Below are 18,707 nucleotides of genomic sequence, written 5' to 3'. Positions count from 1 at the left end.
GTCCTGAATAAAAAGCCAACAACTAAGCAAATAGTCCTTTGGTAAAGAAAAAAAAATTAAAACACATCAAAATATTGCCCCCTTCTGCCTTTCTTAACCTCCCAATAGTGACCATCTGAAGTCTTGAAATGTTATTCACAAAAATGCAGGCTCACTCTAAGGAAAACAAAAGCCAGAAGAGGGACTTGATGAAGCAAAGTGTTCATGATATAAATTTCAAATAAAAATGTGTTGATTGTTGTTGTTTTTTTAATGTCTTAAACTTTTTATTAGGGAAAATTTCAGGCTTGTACAAAAATAGAAAAATGTGAAGAACTACCATGTACACCAGAGCCACGTCCAACAGTCACCAACCCCTGGCCAGTGTTGCTTGAGCTATATTCCTGCCCACATTTGTCCCTCTGCCCCACTGGATTGTTTTGAAGCAAATCCCATGGATCTTATTATTTCAGTACTAAATATTTGAGTATGTATTTCTAAAAGATAAGGACTATTTTTAACAAAATCACAACACTATTAAGAATTTAAAACAGTTGTATAAATTTCTTAATCATCAAATATCTGTTCAGTCCCCAGTTATCTTAAGAACTCTTAATTTTACATGTGGTTTGTTCACCCAAATAAAGCCTACACATTACATTTGGTTGTTAGGTCTCTTAAATCTCTTTTCATCTATAGGTTACACCTGGGTTTTTTTTCTTTTCTTTTCAATTTATTTATTCAGAAATTGGAGTGTTTGTCCTGAAGTTTCCCACAGTCTGACTTTGCTAACTGTATCCTCAGCAGATCATTTCCCTTCTTCCTCTGTCTTCTGTCTTTTTCTCTGTCCTCTGTGTTTTGTGTAAAGCTGTCAGAAGAAGCAGCGGTTTGATCTGATGTAGATGCAATGCTTTGGGCAAGTCACATCGTGCGTTACGCACTTTCATCAGGAGGCGCGTAATGTGTAGTTGTCTCTCTTGTGGGTGTTAGTGGTCATTGGTGATCACTGTTCAGGTGCATTATTTGATTAGGGTTTGCAAAATGGTGACATCTGACAGTCATCATTCCTTCTTTCCTCAACAATTATTTGATTACCATGTAAAATAATTCTTACAGCAAAGACAGGCTGATGCTTGATTCTTTCGCTTTGCCATTTTTGGGGAAAGTGAGTTGGTTCATTCAGTGTTCTCCAAAGGTCACCAATGAGGTGGGGATTTTTAAATCCCGCAAATGCATGTATTTTAAATATACTAATGTGATTCAGCCCACTGCAGTCATTATGCTTATTGATCAGCAGTAGGAGCCTCTCCAGGTGTACTGCTGATCCTTCCGACAGGAATTATGCTTTCTGCTTCCTGGTTTGACAAGCCAGGCTCCTTGTACATTTCTCATTCCAGATCTGGGATCAAGAAATGACATCAGAATACCATAATATGGGCAGACTAGTGGATGGTCACTGTTTCCAGACCTGTTCAGTGAACAGAGCCAGGAACTATTCTTTTTTTAAAAAATTCATAGTGAGTTCAAACTGATATTTCCAATTGAATTTTAGGATTATAGGGATTTACCTAATTTCCCTGATTCTATACCTGCCTCTCTTCTCTCTCCCACTGATAACGCTGGCTCCTAAGAAGATCAATGTATTTATTTGCTAAATAAAGTTTCTGAAGTTTTTGACACAGAACACAAACTTGAAATTATATATTTTTTGAATCAATATCATTTACATTGTTTTAGAGCAATATTGTTTATTCCAGATATGTTTAAACTAATGTGCAAATGAATCATACAATAGCCTTTAGACTAAGTTACATTCTGTAGTTTCTCTTTTTTAAGAATGATAATACTAACTGTCCTTTCATGCATATGAAGCAACGTCATGCCATGTAATTGAGTCATGCCCACCCTGGGTGTACAAGGACATGCCCTCCAAATAATAGTTAAGTCCTTTTCTTAGCATTTGATGATTGTAATTACCTTTTGTTTACCTTGTAGCACTCTTACTTTGTGCTAGTTTTATTTTAAATAAGCTAAATGTGTATATTCACTAATGTATATCATTTGGGCCCTTATTGTATGAACCCTTATTTATACTCTTCTGCCTCCTTGCCTGCAGTTATTGTTTTAACTCAATTTGTTTTTAATGTGGTAAAATACATAAAACAAAAAATTTACCATCTTCACCTTTTTTAAGTGTACAGATCAGTAGTATTAAGTAATTCACACTGTTGTGCATCCCATCTCCATGACTGTTTTCATCTTGCAAAACTAAAACTCTACACTCATTAACAACTCCTCATTCTCTCCTCCCATCAGCCACTGGCAACCGTTATTCTATTTTCTGTTGCTATAATTTTGCTATTCTAGGTACCTCATAGAAGGAGAATCATATAGTATTCCTTTATTTGTGACAGGCTTATTTCACTCAGCATAATGTCCTCAAGTTTCATCTATGTTGTAGCATATGTTAGAATTCCCTTCTTTTTTAGGGCTGAATAATATTCCATTGTGTGTATATATCACATTTTGTTTATTCAGTAATCTATCAATGGACACTTGGGTTGCTTCTACCTTTTGGCTAATGTGAATAATGCTACAATAAACATGGGTGTACAAATATCTCTTCAAGGCCCTGCTTTTAATTCTTATGGGTATATATCCAGAAATGAGATTACCAGATCTTACAGTAATTCTATTTTTAACTTTTTGAGCAACTTCCATATTGTTTTCCATAGCAACTGCACCATTTTACAAAAGAAGTAACAGTACACATGAGTATTTAAACTCAATTTTAACACCAGATAAAATTAGGTGTCTGATCTTCATCTATCTTAGTGATACAGGTCGTTAGCAGTGGGGGATCAATGCTGATAAGTCAGTGATAGTCCCAAGCATCAGAGTCAATTGCCTACTTTACCACTTGATAATTGAGCAGGGTGTAGAGGCTGCAGCATGGTCTTGGTAGCATTGGACCAAAGTAGACCTAACAATACATTAGTACTCTAGGGTGGCCAGTACAGATACTGCAGGCTGTGAGCAGACTTACAAAGATACATAGCTAATACTCCCTTAGTAATGAGCCAGGTTGAGTAAATGAGTAATTCCTCCAGTCTACTGGAATCTATAATCTTGTCCTAGAAATTTCTTACCCAATTCCCCAAGTGTTATCTGAGTTAGTGCTCTCTCAAACAGCTTGCAAGGACGAAGGATGTCTGCCTCTCTCTAGACTTATAACCTTGGGTTATAATTTATTTTAATTATTGACTAAATAATTATTGAGTCCCAGTCTCTGAGACTCACTTCTGTCAAATTGGGTTAATAATATATACCCTACCCAATGCACAAGTTGATTGTGCACATTAAATGAGATAATGAATACAAACACACTTTAAAAAATATAATATACTAACAACTACAAAGTGTTAGTGCAAAGCAGTAATTTTCCTGAAACGTTACTGTCATCTCCAGAATTAACCTCTCCTCTCCCAAGGCACAAACTAAATTCTGTTTGGATAGGTTCAATTCCCATAGTTTGATTTTCTTGCACCACAATCATCACCTGATTAAAAAGAGAGAGAGAGAGAAAGAAATCAGGCAGATCCTTGCCACTCAGTAGGAGGGGGTTTAGAAGAGTAGCAACAAAGGTGATGGTCAGAAAAACTGAGAATCAGATCTAGGAGAAAAGGTCCAGAGAGATGAGACCATGAGCACAGAAAAGAAAAAGCTTTTTGATTCTCAAGTACAATTAACTTGCTGCAAACTAGAACCATCTAACAATGGAAGATCTTACTACTAAAAGTACTGGGACAAAGGAGAATCCAGCATTAGGAGAGCCTTTGAATCAGATAAGCTCTGAGATCCTCTTAAACTTGAACATTTTGATTTCACAAAGACCGACAGCAACACAGCTGTAGTGGGCTATGCTTCACACTCCTCACAAATGATGCAACGGGAAATGGCTTTCTTTTGTAATCCATGGGATTTAGGGCAAAGATCAGTCAGGGAATCATCCTGGGCAAAGAGGATGTTAAATGCCAAACAGAATTCTAAAGAAAGCTATGAGTGTGCCCTTTACAATAAAGGAACTTATACCCACCTTCCTTCCCCAAACAATTTATAAAGACTGTTCTTGTTAGAAGTAAAGTAATAAACTAAACCATCTTTGAAGGGACTTCTTTTCAGTCCTTTGATCCACAGTTATACATGAAAACTTGGAAAGTGTTTACACATCTATCTAAATGTTTTCTTTAAGTTTGTTTGCTTGGAGCTCAATGAATTTCAGGTTTTTAAGACAACAGGGGACCCAGAATACAAGACTTAAAAAGAGGGGCAACAAGCCTTGATGCAGTCAAAATGCTGACCTGGAGAAGAATCTTGAACTAGAAAGATGTGAAGGGGCAAGCTCCCAGATTCTATTTCAGCCAATTGGGACCTGGATCCTACCTCAGCCAATCAGGACCCGGATCCTATTTCACCCAATCGGAGCTTGGTCTCCTCTCCAGTCAGCAAGGAGCTCACCCACCACCCTTAGACCCTGGCTATTGACCAGAGCCACGAACTATCACCCCACCAACTACCCCTAGACCCAGCCAATCAGCCAGAGCCACGGCCATCACCCACCCCAACCACCTTGGAAACCCATAAAGCCTTTGTTCTGGGAAAACGCTCTCTCTTTCTCTGGCACCTGGCCACTGTGTTGGCACGGGTGTGAGACTGAGCTCGGGCTAGCTCGAATAAAGGCTCTTTTGCTTTTGCATCCGTGTTGGCTCCTTGGTGGTCTCCTTGGGATTCGCGACTTTGGGCACAACAGATGTGCCTATTTTTCTCCAAGCAGAACACATGAATCCCTTACCCAAGGTCACCTTGGTTTCATGAATTGTTTGAGAAACTAAACACTACCCATATTAACACTGTTCATTTAATATATTCCTTCTACCTTGAATGTTTCTGTGCTCCAATTATTCTTAAACCAATCGATAGCAAATTTATAACAAATGAAATCTTTTGTAAGATTCCATAAGGAAGGCATATATAGCAATGTGTAGCAAAAGACTCATTAAGTTGAATGGGCAGAATTCAATAAAATCCTTTTTAGGCAGTTAGCAAAAGAAATTTGACTTTATTCATTCAATTCATTCTCTAGAATTCCAAAGAGGCAAAGAAAACAAACATTTCCTTTAGAAGCTTTGTATTTGCCAATTAATTAAGCCAAAGTAAGGTAGGAGCTGTGTAGTCAAGCCTTCCACAGAAAGGGAAGTGTCCTGAGGTTATGCAAATAAAGCTGTCTGGTCCTACTTATTTGAAAAGGAAAGGGAAAGGGAAGGTCATTTAATAATCTAAGCAGGAAAGGAGCAGAGAAACATCCTACTGTATTTTCAGTAAGATCAGGGATGTGTGGTTAGTCTTTTCTACACTGCAGCAAGCTTCCAACTACAAAAATGACCTGAACTGCTATTAATACTAATTTAAAAATGTAAAAACTCTGCAATGTTCCAAAATAGCTTGCAGTCTTCCAATGACCTTAGCTGTAATTGGAAAAGCAGAAATTTCCCCAAGAATCAGTAACAAAATCCAACCAGAGAAGGAAAAGAAGGGTGAGGTCAAGGAAGTGGTTGGAGAAAGAGCTGAGGAGTAATCAGTGTACGTGGGAAATCCTTTACTGCTTCTTTGTCTAGTTTCTACCTGAGTTGCCTTTTAATATCCTTAAATCGAAGTCAGGAGTCCTGTACCCATCTCTGCTTAAGGCAGCTGTATTATTATCCTTTTTTTTTTTTTGGTGTATTCAAAGAGTTTATTTTTCTGTATCACTGAAGAGAACAAATGTAGTCGGATGTGTGTACTTATTTTTTTCTCCCAGCCCCCCACCCAACCCCCCAACCTCTGACAAACAATAATGTGTTCCCTGCATCTGTATTTCTGAGGGAGGAATTGGAAGGCGTAAGGGAACCTCAGCCTTCTTCCCAGTCTCTGGATTCTGGAGGATCTAAGGCTCAGCCCTCAACTCACTTCTCTGCCAATATTCACTTCCTGGGGTGTGCCATCCAGTGTCCTGTATCTGATACCATCTTGCACTAGTGACTCCAATCCAGACACATGTTTCCATGAAATGCAGACACTGGGGTATCTAATAGATATTTCAAACTTAACATTTGAAAATTGAACAAACTGAAAATGTAATTTCCACTCAGGTTCAAAGGCTCAACCTGCTTCTTCCTCAGTGTTCACCATTTCAGAAGGAAGAACCACCAATAGTCTGTGCTAAACTCGTCTGTCCTCCATCTCCTGAGCCAAGATTATTAGGTGCAACAGCCAGTTACTTGTGGTGGAGAAGACAGAAGCTCAAGGGCCTAGGTTTTGCTGGCAGGGGGAGTAAGCTAGAGCTTGGGCAAGGACCTGGGAGCCTACCAATTTTTAACTGGATACTTTTTCACCCCAGTGAGAAAGACTCAGAGATTCTAAATCACGAGGAAACACAGGCGATGAAGTGTGCAAAAAACTGGAATCAGTGAAATGTAACAAGAATAAAATCAGTGTGCCTGATTATTTGCAAGTGCTCTGAAATTTTTATTTCCCCTTTTCCCACCCCAACACCAAACATATAAATACTTCTTGGGCCTGAGAGTTGTTACACATTAACAGGTTCATGCAAGAGGGCAATAGGATAGGGAGATTCTTGCTACTTTCCTAGGTGCTCTGCCAGAGAAAGAGAGGATTAATGAAATGCATGGAGAAAGTGAGGTTTGGGGTTTATCTAGTCAATATCATTTAAAAAGAGATTTTGACTGATATAATAATTAAAAACCACCATCTATGTATACGATCTATGCAGGTAGGAAAACTGAGACTCAAAGTGATTAAAATAATTTAGGAAGGTTCATTAGGATAAACCCCCAGCACTAGAATGTGATTGCTTGAATTTCCCCATTCTCAAGTGACTCTAGTCAAGAGTTCTTAGGTTTAAATCTCCGTTCTGTCATCTATCAGCTGTGTGACCTTAATAAGGGTTCTCCTCTAGAAAAATGAACATCTACCCCAGAGAATAGCTGGGAAGATTAAAAGAGAAATAACAGGGAAGCACAATTTTTGGGAAGGTCCAGTACAGTCTGCGTGCAGCAAATGGGGGGGCTCTTGTTATGGCAATGATGGTCATGTTTAAAAACTCCAGGGTTCAGACACACACAAAAACGGCTTTGTAATGTTAAAATAAAAATACTAAAGAACAAATGCAGATCTCGATACAATTATCTTTTCTGTTCCAAGGTGTAGAAAATTTCTAGGTGTTCTAGTGACGTGTCTTAATATATAGTATAAGTCCCAAGACATGTTTACTAAGAAGGAAGCAGGAAATATTTTTAGCTTACTCACCCTTAGAAACATTCCAAAGGAGTGAAAGAGAAAATACATATATTATTAATTAAGTTCATGTTGGTGATCTCCATTACAAATTCATATAAGCATATTTGTCTATATGAGGGATCTCCATTATAAATTCATATAGGCACATTTGAGTATAAATTATACATTGAGGATAAGTTTACAGGTTAGAGCAGCCAAAGGTGCCAAAGTATAATGCATTCCCCATGGCATGAGGCTCAAGTCCCCAAGAGAACAGTCCTACTGAAAGCCGGCTGATCCCCTTACCAAATCCACCTCTTTGGCAGCTACACCCTGTTTCAGTCTTTCTCACTCATGGGCTGTTTCTTATTCAGATTGCCACCAGAAATGCCTGGAGTACTTTATATACACTCATTCAAATAATCCTGAATCACCATAGCTGATTTATTTTTATTCCATCTCCAAGTCATAATCAGAGTTGCCTCTATGGCAACCCCTAGTAATACTGATTGTCTCCAAATATGAAAGTTAGAAAAGGCACACGTTTGGGGCAAGCGTTGACTAGGGAGGCTCCAGCAAGCACTACTGACTGCACCTGACGAAATCCAGGACAGGACACGAGTCCTAGGCTAAAGCCCACATAAGGCACAAAAACAGGGAAATGTCAGCAGAGGCCAGAAGGTTCCAGAAGGCGGAGCAGGAATCATGGGATATAAGGAGCCAACAGCCTCCTCACTACCAGTTCACAGTTTCCAATCTCCACAATAACCCCTAGGGGGTGCAGATAGACAGAGGAGGTGAGATTCACCTGCCCCAAAGAACATTCCCCAGAAAAAAAAAATTTCCTTTTTTTTTGCCCCAACCAACAGAGTAGCTTCTGTGGCTATTTACTGCACTCTAATCTCTCCCCCTTCCAAATGAACCTTCTGAAGAAGAGAGAGCAAAGGTCATCCTCAGGCCCCCCATCAGCCGTGCACACCAGATGAGGCAGAGGTGCTACAGTGGACAGTCTGCGATGAGGCCCAAGCTCGGGCCCTCATTGTCTCCTACCTACACTGCAGCACAGTTACCTACCTGCCCCTGTCCTGCTCCCCTCTGCCTCACCCTGCTAACGTTTAGTCTTCCTAAAATCGTGCATGGAGCATGCTACCCACCTCTTCCAATGTCTCCATGAAGCATAGAAACTGAAGTTTAAACACATTGGTTGGAACATATTCTGGCCCCAGTCTTTCTCCAGATCCCCTTATGAATCCCCACAAGCAGCCAAGAGATTCTGAGCACTTCTGCTCTCTCCATTCCCCAGACCTGACATCTGCTGCCTATCCGACTCCTGCCCACATTTTTTAAAACACAACTCAACCCCGTCTCTTCTATGCAATAGTTATCCTCTGGCTACCGTAGTAGAGGGCTAAAATAATTGAGTAAGTAAATAAGTCCTCTCCATTCTCTGAATGCCCACAGTACATAAGCTATATGTCATGCATAAATATCATTTGTTCATTTATTCAATAAAATGCACTCAAATGCCCTATGCCAGGAGACCTTCTGGACCGGATGATACAGCCCCCAGCTGCTCCCAAAGAAGCCAAGTTCTAGGAGAGGAAAGGAAAGGAAGGAATCACCATTTTTTGTTAATTCTAAGGAGGCCACTGTGCCATCTATTTCCATAGGTCGGCTCAGTTCATCCTCACAACTTAATGAAGTAGCTGTTATTGTTATAACTCTACAGTAAGGGTCTCAAAGAGTTGAACGACTTGGCCAAGATTCTCAGGTATGTTCTTTATTCTCATTGCCCCTGACTCCTCTCAGTCTCTGCCCATCTCTGCCCTGCTCCATCCCTGGGCCACGAATCTCTATGATCCACATCACCCACGCTCCCTTGCCCTCTGGCTTCCGGTGAGGTTGGGCCAACGGAAAGCACCGTCAGGAGCTAAGAGGGCATTTACTCTGCCTGCTCCCTGCCCGACTCACTGGGTTCTGGCTGTGGCTGCCTGCTCAGCCACAGCTCCTGGGGCAGGAGTCTCCCGCGGCTTCAGCTCCCCTTACCGGAGCCAGTAGCATCACTGCCTCCTGCTGCCCTTTCAGGCGAGGAGTGGTAGGTAGGCAGGCTCCACTTGAAGGCTGGTGAAGCTTGGGCTTAGCCCTGCCCACACCTCTGGAAACAGTCCTTTCGTTAAACTCTCTTCGGTTAAGCTCTCTTAATATGTCAACTGTTTCCTGCCAAATACACAGAGCAGGATTTGAACCCATGTCTGCCTTACGACAGAGCCTGCCTTTTTCACTTGGATGGCTGCTATGTTGGAGATCTGTACAAAATGCTGAGGATCAAAATGAAAGGCACCTCACTCTGACAGGGTCAGAAAAGACTCTCTGGACAAGTCACTTGATCATGAGTCATTCTTAAGAGGTGAACTGGAATTCACCAGGCAGACAAAGAGCAAGGACAGGAATTCAAGGACAAAGTGAAGAGCCAGCTCAAAGTCACAGGGGCATGGGGAATACATCTTATTACCCAAGGCAGTTATGACCAGTGCTCAAAGACTACCAAGTTGAAGCTTGATGGTCCCCTAGGCTGGCAGGAGAAATGATAAAAACAGGCTCCCCCAGTATAGGAGTAAACCATAGGGGAACTTTTTTTTTTAATGCTGAAGCAATATAAAATTATCACAGTCATGAAATACTTTTCAAAAACTTTTAAGTGGCACTTTCCTAAGCCCCAAATCCTTAATTGTCACGGCATTGGTAAAAGTCCATGTGAGAACCCCAACCACGAAAAAACAACCAAAGCACAAAGAACGACGTGTGCAGGAGATGAGCAGGAGGTGGAGGCCAGCTCCCAGCTCCCAGCTCCCAGGCGAGCCCCAGGCTTCCCAGGCAAGGAGGCACTGCAGCCCACAGAGATGCACGGCACTGGGTTAGAAGAGGATGATGCTGCTGCCTTGGGACAGTGTAAAGGTGGCACCCGAGAAGGCCAACACGCTTCCGGTCTCCCTGGTTGGTTGCAGAGGGCAGTGCAGGACTCACTGGCCCAAGCCTCCCTGAGGGGTTCAGCTACCGCCCCACACTCCAGCCCCGCTTCCCCCCTCCGCCCCCCGCTGCTTCTTCTGTCCTGATGCTGGCTTTGTGGATGTCCACTTTACCAGCTCTGATCTCATCACTACCACAGCCTCAGCCTCTTGACTCTATGGCCCCTGTCCTCATTCTAGAGCCCGGCTCTAGCGGGACTCAGAACTCACCAGTTTTTAAATCCATCTGTCTGACCGTGACTACCTCTGGCCTCTTTGACAACTCTCTGCCCCACAGCTTTCTGTGAAACCACATTCGTTGCCAGAATTCATGTGCGTATACTACCACTTGTTGGGGATAACAACATAATAAACTAATTATTTAAAATTAAACATTTACACATTCGATAAAGGCTTGACGTCCAGAATATATAAAGAGCTCACACGCCTCAACAAACAAAAAACAAATAACCCAATTAAAAAATGGGCAAAGGAACTGAACAGACGGTTCTCCAAAAAAGAAATACAGATGGCCAACAGACACATGAAAAGATGCTCCACATCGCTAATTATCAGAGAAATGCAAATTAAAACTACAATGAGGTATCACCTCACACCAGTAAGGATGGCTGCCATCCAAAAGACAAACAACAACAAATGTTGGCGAGGCTGTGGAGAAAGGGGAACCCTCCTACACTGCTGGTGGGAATGTAAACTTGTTCAACCATTGTGGAAAGCAGTATGGAGGTACATCAAAATGCTCAAAACAGACATACCATTTGACCCAGGAATTGCACTCCTAGGAATTTACCCTAAGAATGCAGCAATCAAGTATGAGAAAGACCAAATGCACCCCTATGTTTATCGCAGCACTATTTACAATAGCCAAGAATTGGAAGCAACCTAAATGTCCATCGATAGATGAATGGAAAAAGAAGATGTGGTACATATACACAATGGAATACTACTCAGCCATAAGAAAAGGGCAAATCCTACCATTTGCAGCAACATGGATGGAGCTGGTGGGTATTATGCTCAGTGAAACAAGCCAAGCAGAGAAAGAGAAATACCAAATGATTTCACTCATCTGTGGAGTATAAGAACAAAGGAAAAACTGAAGGAACAAAACGGCAGCAGAATCACAGAACTCAAGAATGGACTAACAGGTACCAAAGGGAAAGGGACTGGGGAGGATGGGTGGGTAGGGAGGGATAAGCGGGGGGAGAAAAAGAGGGGTATTAAGATTAGCATCCATAGGGGGGTGGGAGAAAGGGGAGGGCTGTACAACACAGAGAAGACAAGTAGTGATTCTACAACATTTTGCTACGCTGATGGACAGTGACTGTAAAGGAGTATATAGGGGGGACCTGGTATAGGGGAGAGCCTAGTAAACAAAGTATTCGTCATGTAAGTGTAGATTAATGATAAAAAATAAAAAAAAAAAAGCAGTTCCTGTGTGGTGACCTCCAATGAGTTCTACACAATGATATAAAGGGCACATAAAAGTGTAGGCAAAGGGTCTGTTTGCGTCTATACAGAAGATCAAAGCCTAATTTGGCTACCCCGAAAATGAACTACGATACGATATGAAAAAGAACTTCCAACATCAGCACTCTCTGGAAGACTCATGCCAGAAGATGATCAGCAAAAAAAAAAAAAAAACCCTAACAAAGATCCACGCACTGCCACAGGTGTAGATGCACTCATCCCACCAGTTCCTGGACTTGCCATGGGAATGAGGAAGGAGATATCTAAGCTGGCCTGTGCATACAGTAAAACAACAAATTTGACTGGATCTATACTGTTGGAACTCAATCAAGAATTAGGAGAAGTGCAAATTGTAGCACTCCAAAATCTTACAACCACAGACTATTTACTGTTAAAAGAACATATGGGATGTGAACAGTCCCCAGGAATGGGTTGTTTTAATTTATCTGAATTCTCTCAGACTGTTCAAGTTCAGTTGGACAATATCCACCATATCATAGATAAGTTTTCACAAATGCCTAAGGAGCCTAACTGGTTTTCTTGGTTTCACTGGAGATGGCTGGTAATTACAGGTATGCTTTGGTTACGTAACTATACTCCTATTATGTCAATGTGTGCGCACAATTTAATTAGTAGTTTAAAACCTATCCATGCTGAAGTTACTCTACAAGAAGATGTGTCAAAGTAACACTCAATCTTCCCAGGTTTTCTTCTGCCTGCTACTTCTATAGCTTTTCTTCTTCCTACCTAATTACAACCCTTAAATAGAACTCATGCCACATGTCGAATTTACCGAGTATCATAATTCTTCCAAGTGGTAAAGACACCTCAAGACAAATGCTGGGCATAGAAGCCACAGGGCATAAATATGCAAAGAAGTAAAAAGCTAACCTTTTCAAACAATAAGGCTTCTCTCTCACTTACCAACTTAACATTTCCCTGTATGGCCCCGGAAGATGACTGGTTAGCCAGAGACAGGAGGGAGGAACAACCTAAGACAGGCACAGTCGCAGGGGGCCATCAGGTGAGAAAATGGGGAGCAGCAGAGGTGAGGCTTAGAACCTCCCCCCTCATGTTCTGAGAGAAATCTTCTGCATACATGGATGTTTATTGCCCTTGTCTAGCTCGGATTAACACATAGTCTACAGGCACACACCTGATCATCTACATTTGCTCTCTTACAACACTAAACTCTGTTTTCTACCTTTATCTCATATCTACCTACCACTTCAGCATTTTATTAAAAATAATAATAATAAAGAGAGAATTGTGGTATCCACATATAAATCAAGTTTAAAAATCAAATGAATATTCATATTTGAACTGTTTATAGTTCATAATGCATGAACAAAACCGAAAGCTTATGTGATGACTGCTCTTGTAATGTTCACCATGTAACTTATTCACTACGTAAGAATTTGTTCTCCATGTAAGAACTTGTTCGTTATGCATCAGAAGATTGGAGACTGATGAAAATTAGGCTTGGGGTGGATTAATGATTGTGCATTGAGTATTGACCCCCCTATACAGAATTTTATTGTTGTTAACAGCCATTTGATCAATAAATATGAGAGATGCCTTCACACACACACAAAAAAAGTACACACTTCCAATTGTAAAATAAATAAGTAACCAGGATGTAATGTATAGCATAAGGAATATAGTCAAAATATTGTAACAACTTGGTATGGTGATAGCTGGTACCTAGAATTATCATGTATATAAATGTTGAATCACTGTGTTGTACACCTGAAACTAATGTAATACTGTGTGTCAACTACCCTTCAATAAAAAATAATTATCTAAAAAAAATTAAATTAAATTAAATTAAATTAAATTAAACATTTAAAGATAATACTTGAAGACAATTTTTAAAAAAACGATTTCTTTAATATTCTTATAAAAGACAATTCTCTACTTACAGGCCTTCTGGTTGAAGCACCTTGGACAGACTGATAGAATTCTGGCTGGACTCGACTACTTTTCTTGATTCTTCGTTTCCTCACCGAAATCTCTTTATCGCTCTGATGGTGAACTTCCACCACAGGCTTGGCTTCTTCCAGACGAGCAGCTGCAACGGCTGCAGCTCGCCTTCTACTGTGCCGCGGGCTTGCTCTGAATCCCTGTGGTGGAAGACACAACCAAATACATCCAGTTTTGTATTGAGTTAGCTTGGAAATTCTCTGGGGCTGGTTATACAGAGAGCTCCAAAAGCCACAAGCTTAATGAGATCATTTACATTCCCAAAGTGAACATGTACAAAGATGCTCAACACGCAAGATTTGTGTAAGCAAGATTCATGTGCTCTGGAAAGCGCTTGTGTCTCAGGGCCCAGAGTTACTTTTCGGAGTTACTCCCAGGATTAAGAAACATTTATAACAAAAAAAGAAACAATCGAACAAACAAAACAGAAATAGACTCATAAACACACCATGTAGGAGGTGGGGGCAGGTGGGGGCAATGGGTGAAATAGGAAAAAATTCAGTGAGTACATTTGATATCTGGATCTGCGTGGTGGCTACATGAGTGTATACACATGTCAAAATGCATCAAGCGGTATGCTAAGATTAGTTCATTTTATTGTATATACCTCAATTTTTTTAATGTGAAAAAAAAGAAATGTTTTTAATCCATTCTGGGTAAAATTGCAGTATTTCCAGAAATTCTCACCTGGCTTTAGTGCATCTCCATATCAATGGGTAATTACATGGCAAGCAAGGGCTTATCTGGACCAGAGAGGTTGGGGGAGTATTCACTTGCTCGGGCCACAGCAGGAGACAGATGTGGGACAACCGCTTGTAAGCAATAAACGGGTTTTAAACTTTATTTCTCCCTTTGACTGATTTCGGTTTCAAAGGTATTTTGCCCCAGGATTTCCCCTCCCCGGAGTTACACCTGTAAAGCCAGTCCAAATAAAAAAGTGGGCACATTGCTTTACTTGTATGTATGTAAATCAGACTGCGTGTGAAGAAGAATATTTCCACATAGGCATGAAGCAGGGGAAAGGGGCAGGAGTGAGTATTATTCCAGGGTAAAGGTACACTCTACCTTCCTGAAGGCAGACTCTGAAGGAAGGAAAGTGGGATTGCAAAGCATCATTATAAAACACCATGAAGACTGAATACTGAATGGAGACAGTGCAATAAGGTGAAGACGATGTTCAGCCAAGCAGTACTACGCATTTGGGAATGCACAAAACAAGTTTGGAAAATTGCATATGTCCACAAAGAATTACAGGTGTCCATGGAGCTTACAATGTACTGAAGAGCACAAGAAGTCCAACACAGAGTTCGTAAACACACTGGAGTAATTAAGGGTTAAAGTGGGCAGTGGTGGATTCAGCTCAGACACCTCAGAGAAGGAATCAATGAAGGAAGCTGAGAACAGTCTATATTTGGCTTAGTTGGGTGGGTGGCATTTGAAGAATGAATAGTATTTATATAGGGAAACAACCTAAGGAGTGAATGAAGAAGTAAAATGATGAACAGATGAATGGACCACGCAGTGATAAGACACATTACTTCATTATGTGCCAGGATGAGAATATATAGGCTACACATGAAGTATGGTGGGAAATTAGAGGGGAGGAGGTGTGACATGCTCTAAGGAGGGCCTCTTTGGGGTTGTGGGTCTTTGGAATTTTAAATGATGTAAAAAGAAAAAGTAAAGATTAGAGTACAGAAATGAATGAACTGTAAGAATTCAGGGGAGAAGCAGTATGGGATACTGAAAGACGAATGCGTACAGGGGAATTCTCACGGAAGGCCCTGGGAAAAGGCCTGGAGTCTGATTACAGACCCTGAGGACCAGGCTTAAGGATATGAAGACGGAGGAAAAGAAGACAAAAGTAGGGTCTGACCCCCATAGTCAAAAGTAGCACTAAAATCAGCAGAAATCATTAAGGAAGAAATGCAAGCGGATTGGCACAAATGGGGCCATTGTCTGGGCTCTTTCCACTCACCCCCAGACACATTAGCCTATTCCCATCCCTCCTCTGCGTGCAAGCTCATTGGGTCCTGCTCAACCCAAGAGAGCCCCAGAAGGTCCCCACAGCTCCCACATAACTCAGGAAATAGGCTGCAGCTGCAGAAGAAGAGGATTAAGAGGGAGCTGGGCCGACTGCTCAGCTGAGTTCTAGACTTAGGATCAGACGTGTCAGAGTCGGCAGGCCCAGGGGCCACATTCTAAACATGCAGGATCCTGGACACCCCTCCCACCCACACACTCACACACATGTACACACTCCCTTTCTCTCTCTTTCCTTCCTTCCTTTTGAATTAGACCCACTAGGAGTGAAGCCAAGAAGCTTATTTTTTAACAAGCTCCTCTGGTAACTTTTCTGTACTCTGAAAATTCCAGGAACCTCATGAGTTGGGGCTTAGCCTAACCACTAGGTGGCGATAACTTCCATGTCCTCAGAGTCTTGTTCAGAAATGTGGGCCCTGGGAGTTAACTAAGTATTTGATACTGTCATAGTTGAGCAAGTCGGGTACATTTCTTTGGTGAGAATGCAGATTGTCTTTCTCTTATGCTTTTATGAGAAATAAGCAACCAAATATTGCTTAACTTGTAATAATACAAGTTATGATACAATATTATTACCAATAGTCTACGGTGGTCTACATACAAATTCTAGAAAAACTTGGGAAAATAAGGACTAAAGGTGACCACCCCCAAAAAAGATTAAGATTGAATCATGTTGGTACAGTTATTCTGGGCAGCAATGACACAGTAAATTATTATGTTCTGCATACTTGTATCTACTCTAGAGAAATTCTACAAAGTATGCCCAAGAATATATTCAAGCATTACTTTTAATAATAAATATTAGAAACATTTAAATCTGTCTTTCCTAAATGTCAGTCATTTCATTCCACCTTCAAATGCTTTAAAAGATCTAAGCACCACCACAGGCCTCTGTGATTTCTGTGACATCCAAATATATTTTGGAGAAATACATGGAGAATATCGTCAGTGATTCTGTAACATCTCCTATGCTGACAGTAACTGCACTAGTGGGGGTGAGGATGTAATAACATGGGTAACTGTTGAACCACTGTGTTGTATACTTGAAACCAATAAAAGATTGTATACCAATGATACTTCAATTCAAAAAATTTGAAAAAAAATATACTTACTACTTTTAAATAACTTTTAATAAGCACCATAGTACACAGAATGCAGCCAGATTATATGGGTTCAAATACTGCCTTTGTCACTTCCTAGTTGTGTGTTCTTAGATAGCTACTTCTTTGGGCTCTAATACAAACTCTTTCACTTCCTAGGTATGCAATCTTGGCCAAGTTACTTCTCTATGCCTCAGTTTCTTCATCTGCCAAAAACATATATTAATACCTCTCTGACAGCATTATGATTTATGTGAGATAATACACATTAGGTACTTAGAACCGTACATGGATTACAAGAAGTAGTCAATAAATTATTACCATTTTTTATTACTACTTCACTTTCTGGATGTTGTGGCAGCAATTCACATGCCAGGAGGTCAGAGTTGTGACCACAAACACTATAAACAACACAGAGTCATCACTGAGTGGTCACCTGGTTTATTTCCCTAACCCACTGCATAGAATTACAGGTCCTCAGCTTATTACACTTGCTTGTCCTGAAACAGGAAGACATTTTATTTTGAAACAGTGGGGGTGCTATAAACTCTTACAGGTGTTAACACGATTTAATGGTGTAGGTATAGAGACCATTTCTGACTGGTCATTTGATTTTGCCTGGATGCCCTTTAACCAGATGACAAGTGTAGATGACAGATACTTGGAAGTCTCTCAGTAATGGACTTGTGCCACTTTTAGGACCCCTCATTTATCAGCACCTTTTGGTTCACAACTTCCCAAGATATAGTCTTGATACAGAGGTGAGTGGCTGATACCACAGCCCACTCCAGAAGTTGCCCCTTAATAACATGTACAGTTCACGCGTAGGCACATGGCCAAGGCTCAAGCAACTGATCTCTCTGCTTGGACACCGAATATTAAATGGGAAGATGTAAGCACCGAGAAACTCAAACTTAACCGGACTGTTTGGCTGTGTAGACTGGCACAAAAAGGGAAGAGATATTAATAGCAATAATTTACTAAACACAATTGAGGTGTGAGACCTATTATATCTACTTCATAGACAACAAATCTGAGGTTTATTGGGGTTAAGTAATTGACATAAGGCAAAAACTTACAATTAGAAAAACCCAGATTTAATTTTTACAATTAAAAAAAACCAGATCTATCTAACTCCAAATCGATGTCCTTACCACTCTGTTCTTAGGCAGAGACATTTTAAGGCAGTAATGCTTTCAAAGCTAATCTTCTACATAAACTCATAGGCCTTGGCACCAAAGAAGTACTCAGAAATGTATGCTGATTGATTAAAACAAGAGAAGGTCTATAAACAATTCATATAAGTGGGGAAGAAATTGAAAAAGTTAACATTTTGGGTTAAGAATTACTGTTATATAGATCAAACTACCACCCAGTTTATAGATGAAGCATTGGAACAAAGAAACCGAATATACTAGGCATTTATACAGAACTGGTTTTGTATTATTATTGCTACACATACGTGAACAGCTAAGGTTTGTAGGTAAATGAGATACAAACTTACCATATACAAATATTATGAAGTTCAATAAGCTGATGTTTCTATAAAGTATATAATACGCTGCAAAAACACTTTGATTCTTCTCATCCAAGGCTAGAAATAAAGTATATAGCAGAAGTTCCTGGATCCATGAATAAAATTCAAGGCACATGGGGAGGGCAGTTAATGAACTTGGATGGTGAAAAATTACACCTTTATTCTCACTAACCTCCAACTGAAATGTACCATATTGCTCAATTGTGAATGTTGGACATAAATCTGATATTATTAGCA

The 18,707-nt window shown here is 40.5% G+C and overlaps 1 protein-coding gene across 1 annotated transcript in view; it reads right to left on the bottom strand.

The window, feature by feature from the left end:
• Positions 1 to 18,707, bottom strand: part of LOC118927736 (dystonin) — a 415,594-nt gene that overhangs the window by 358,228 nt on the left and 38,659 nt on the right. Inside the window, 1 exon segment of the mRNA XM_057493688.1 lies at positions 13,730 to 13,930. Coding sequence (XP_057349671.1) covers positions 13,730 to 13,930 — 201 coding nt within the window.

Source organism: Manis pentadactyla, chromosome 16 (genome assembly GCF_030020395.1).
Source record: "Manis pentadactyla isolate mManPen7 chromosome 16, mManPen7.hap1, whole genome shotgun sequence".
NCBI lineage: Eukaryota > Metazoa > Chordata > Mammalia > Pholidota > Manidae > Manis > Manis pentadactyla.
Note: the sequence above shows the minus strand (reverse complement) of the source record. Positions and strands in the feature narration are given on the sequence as shown.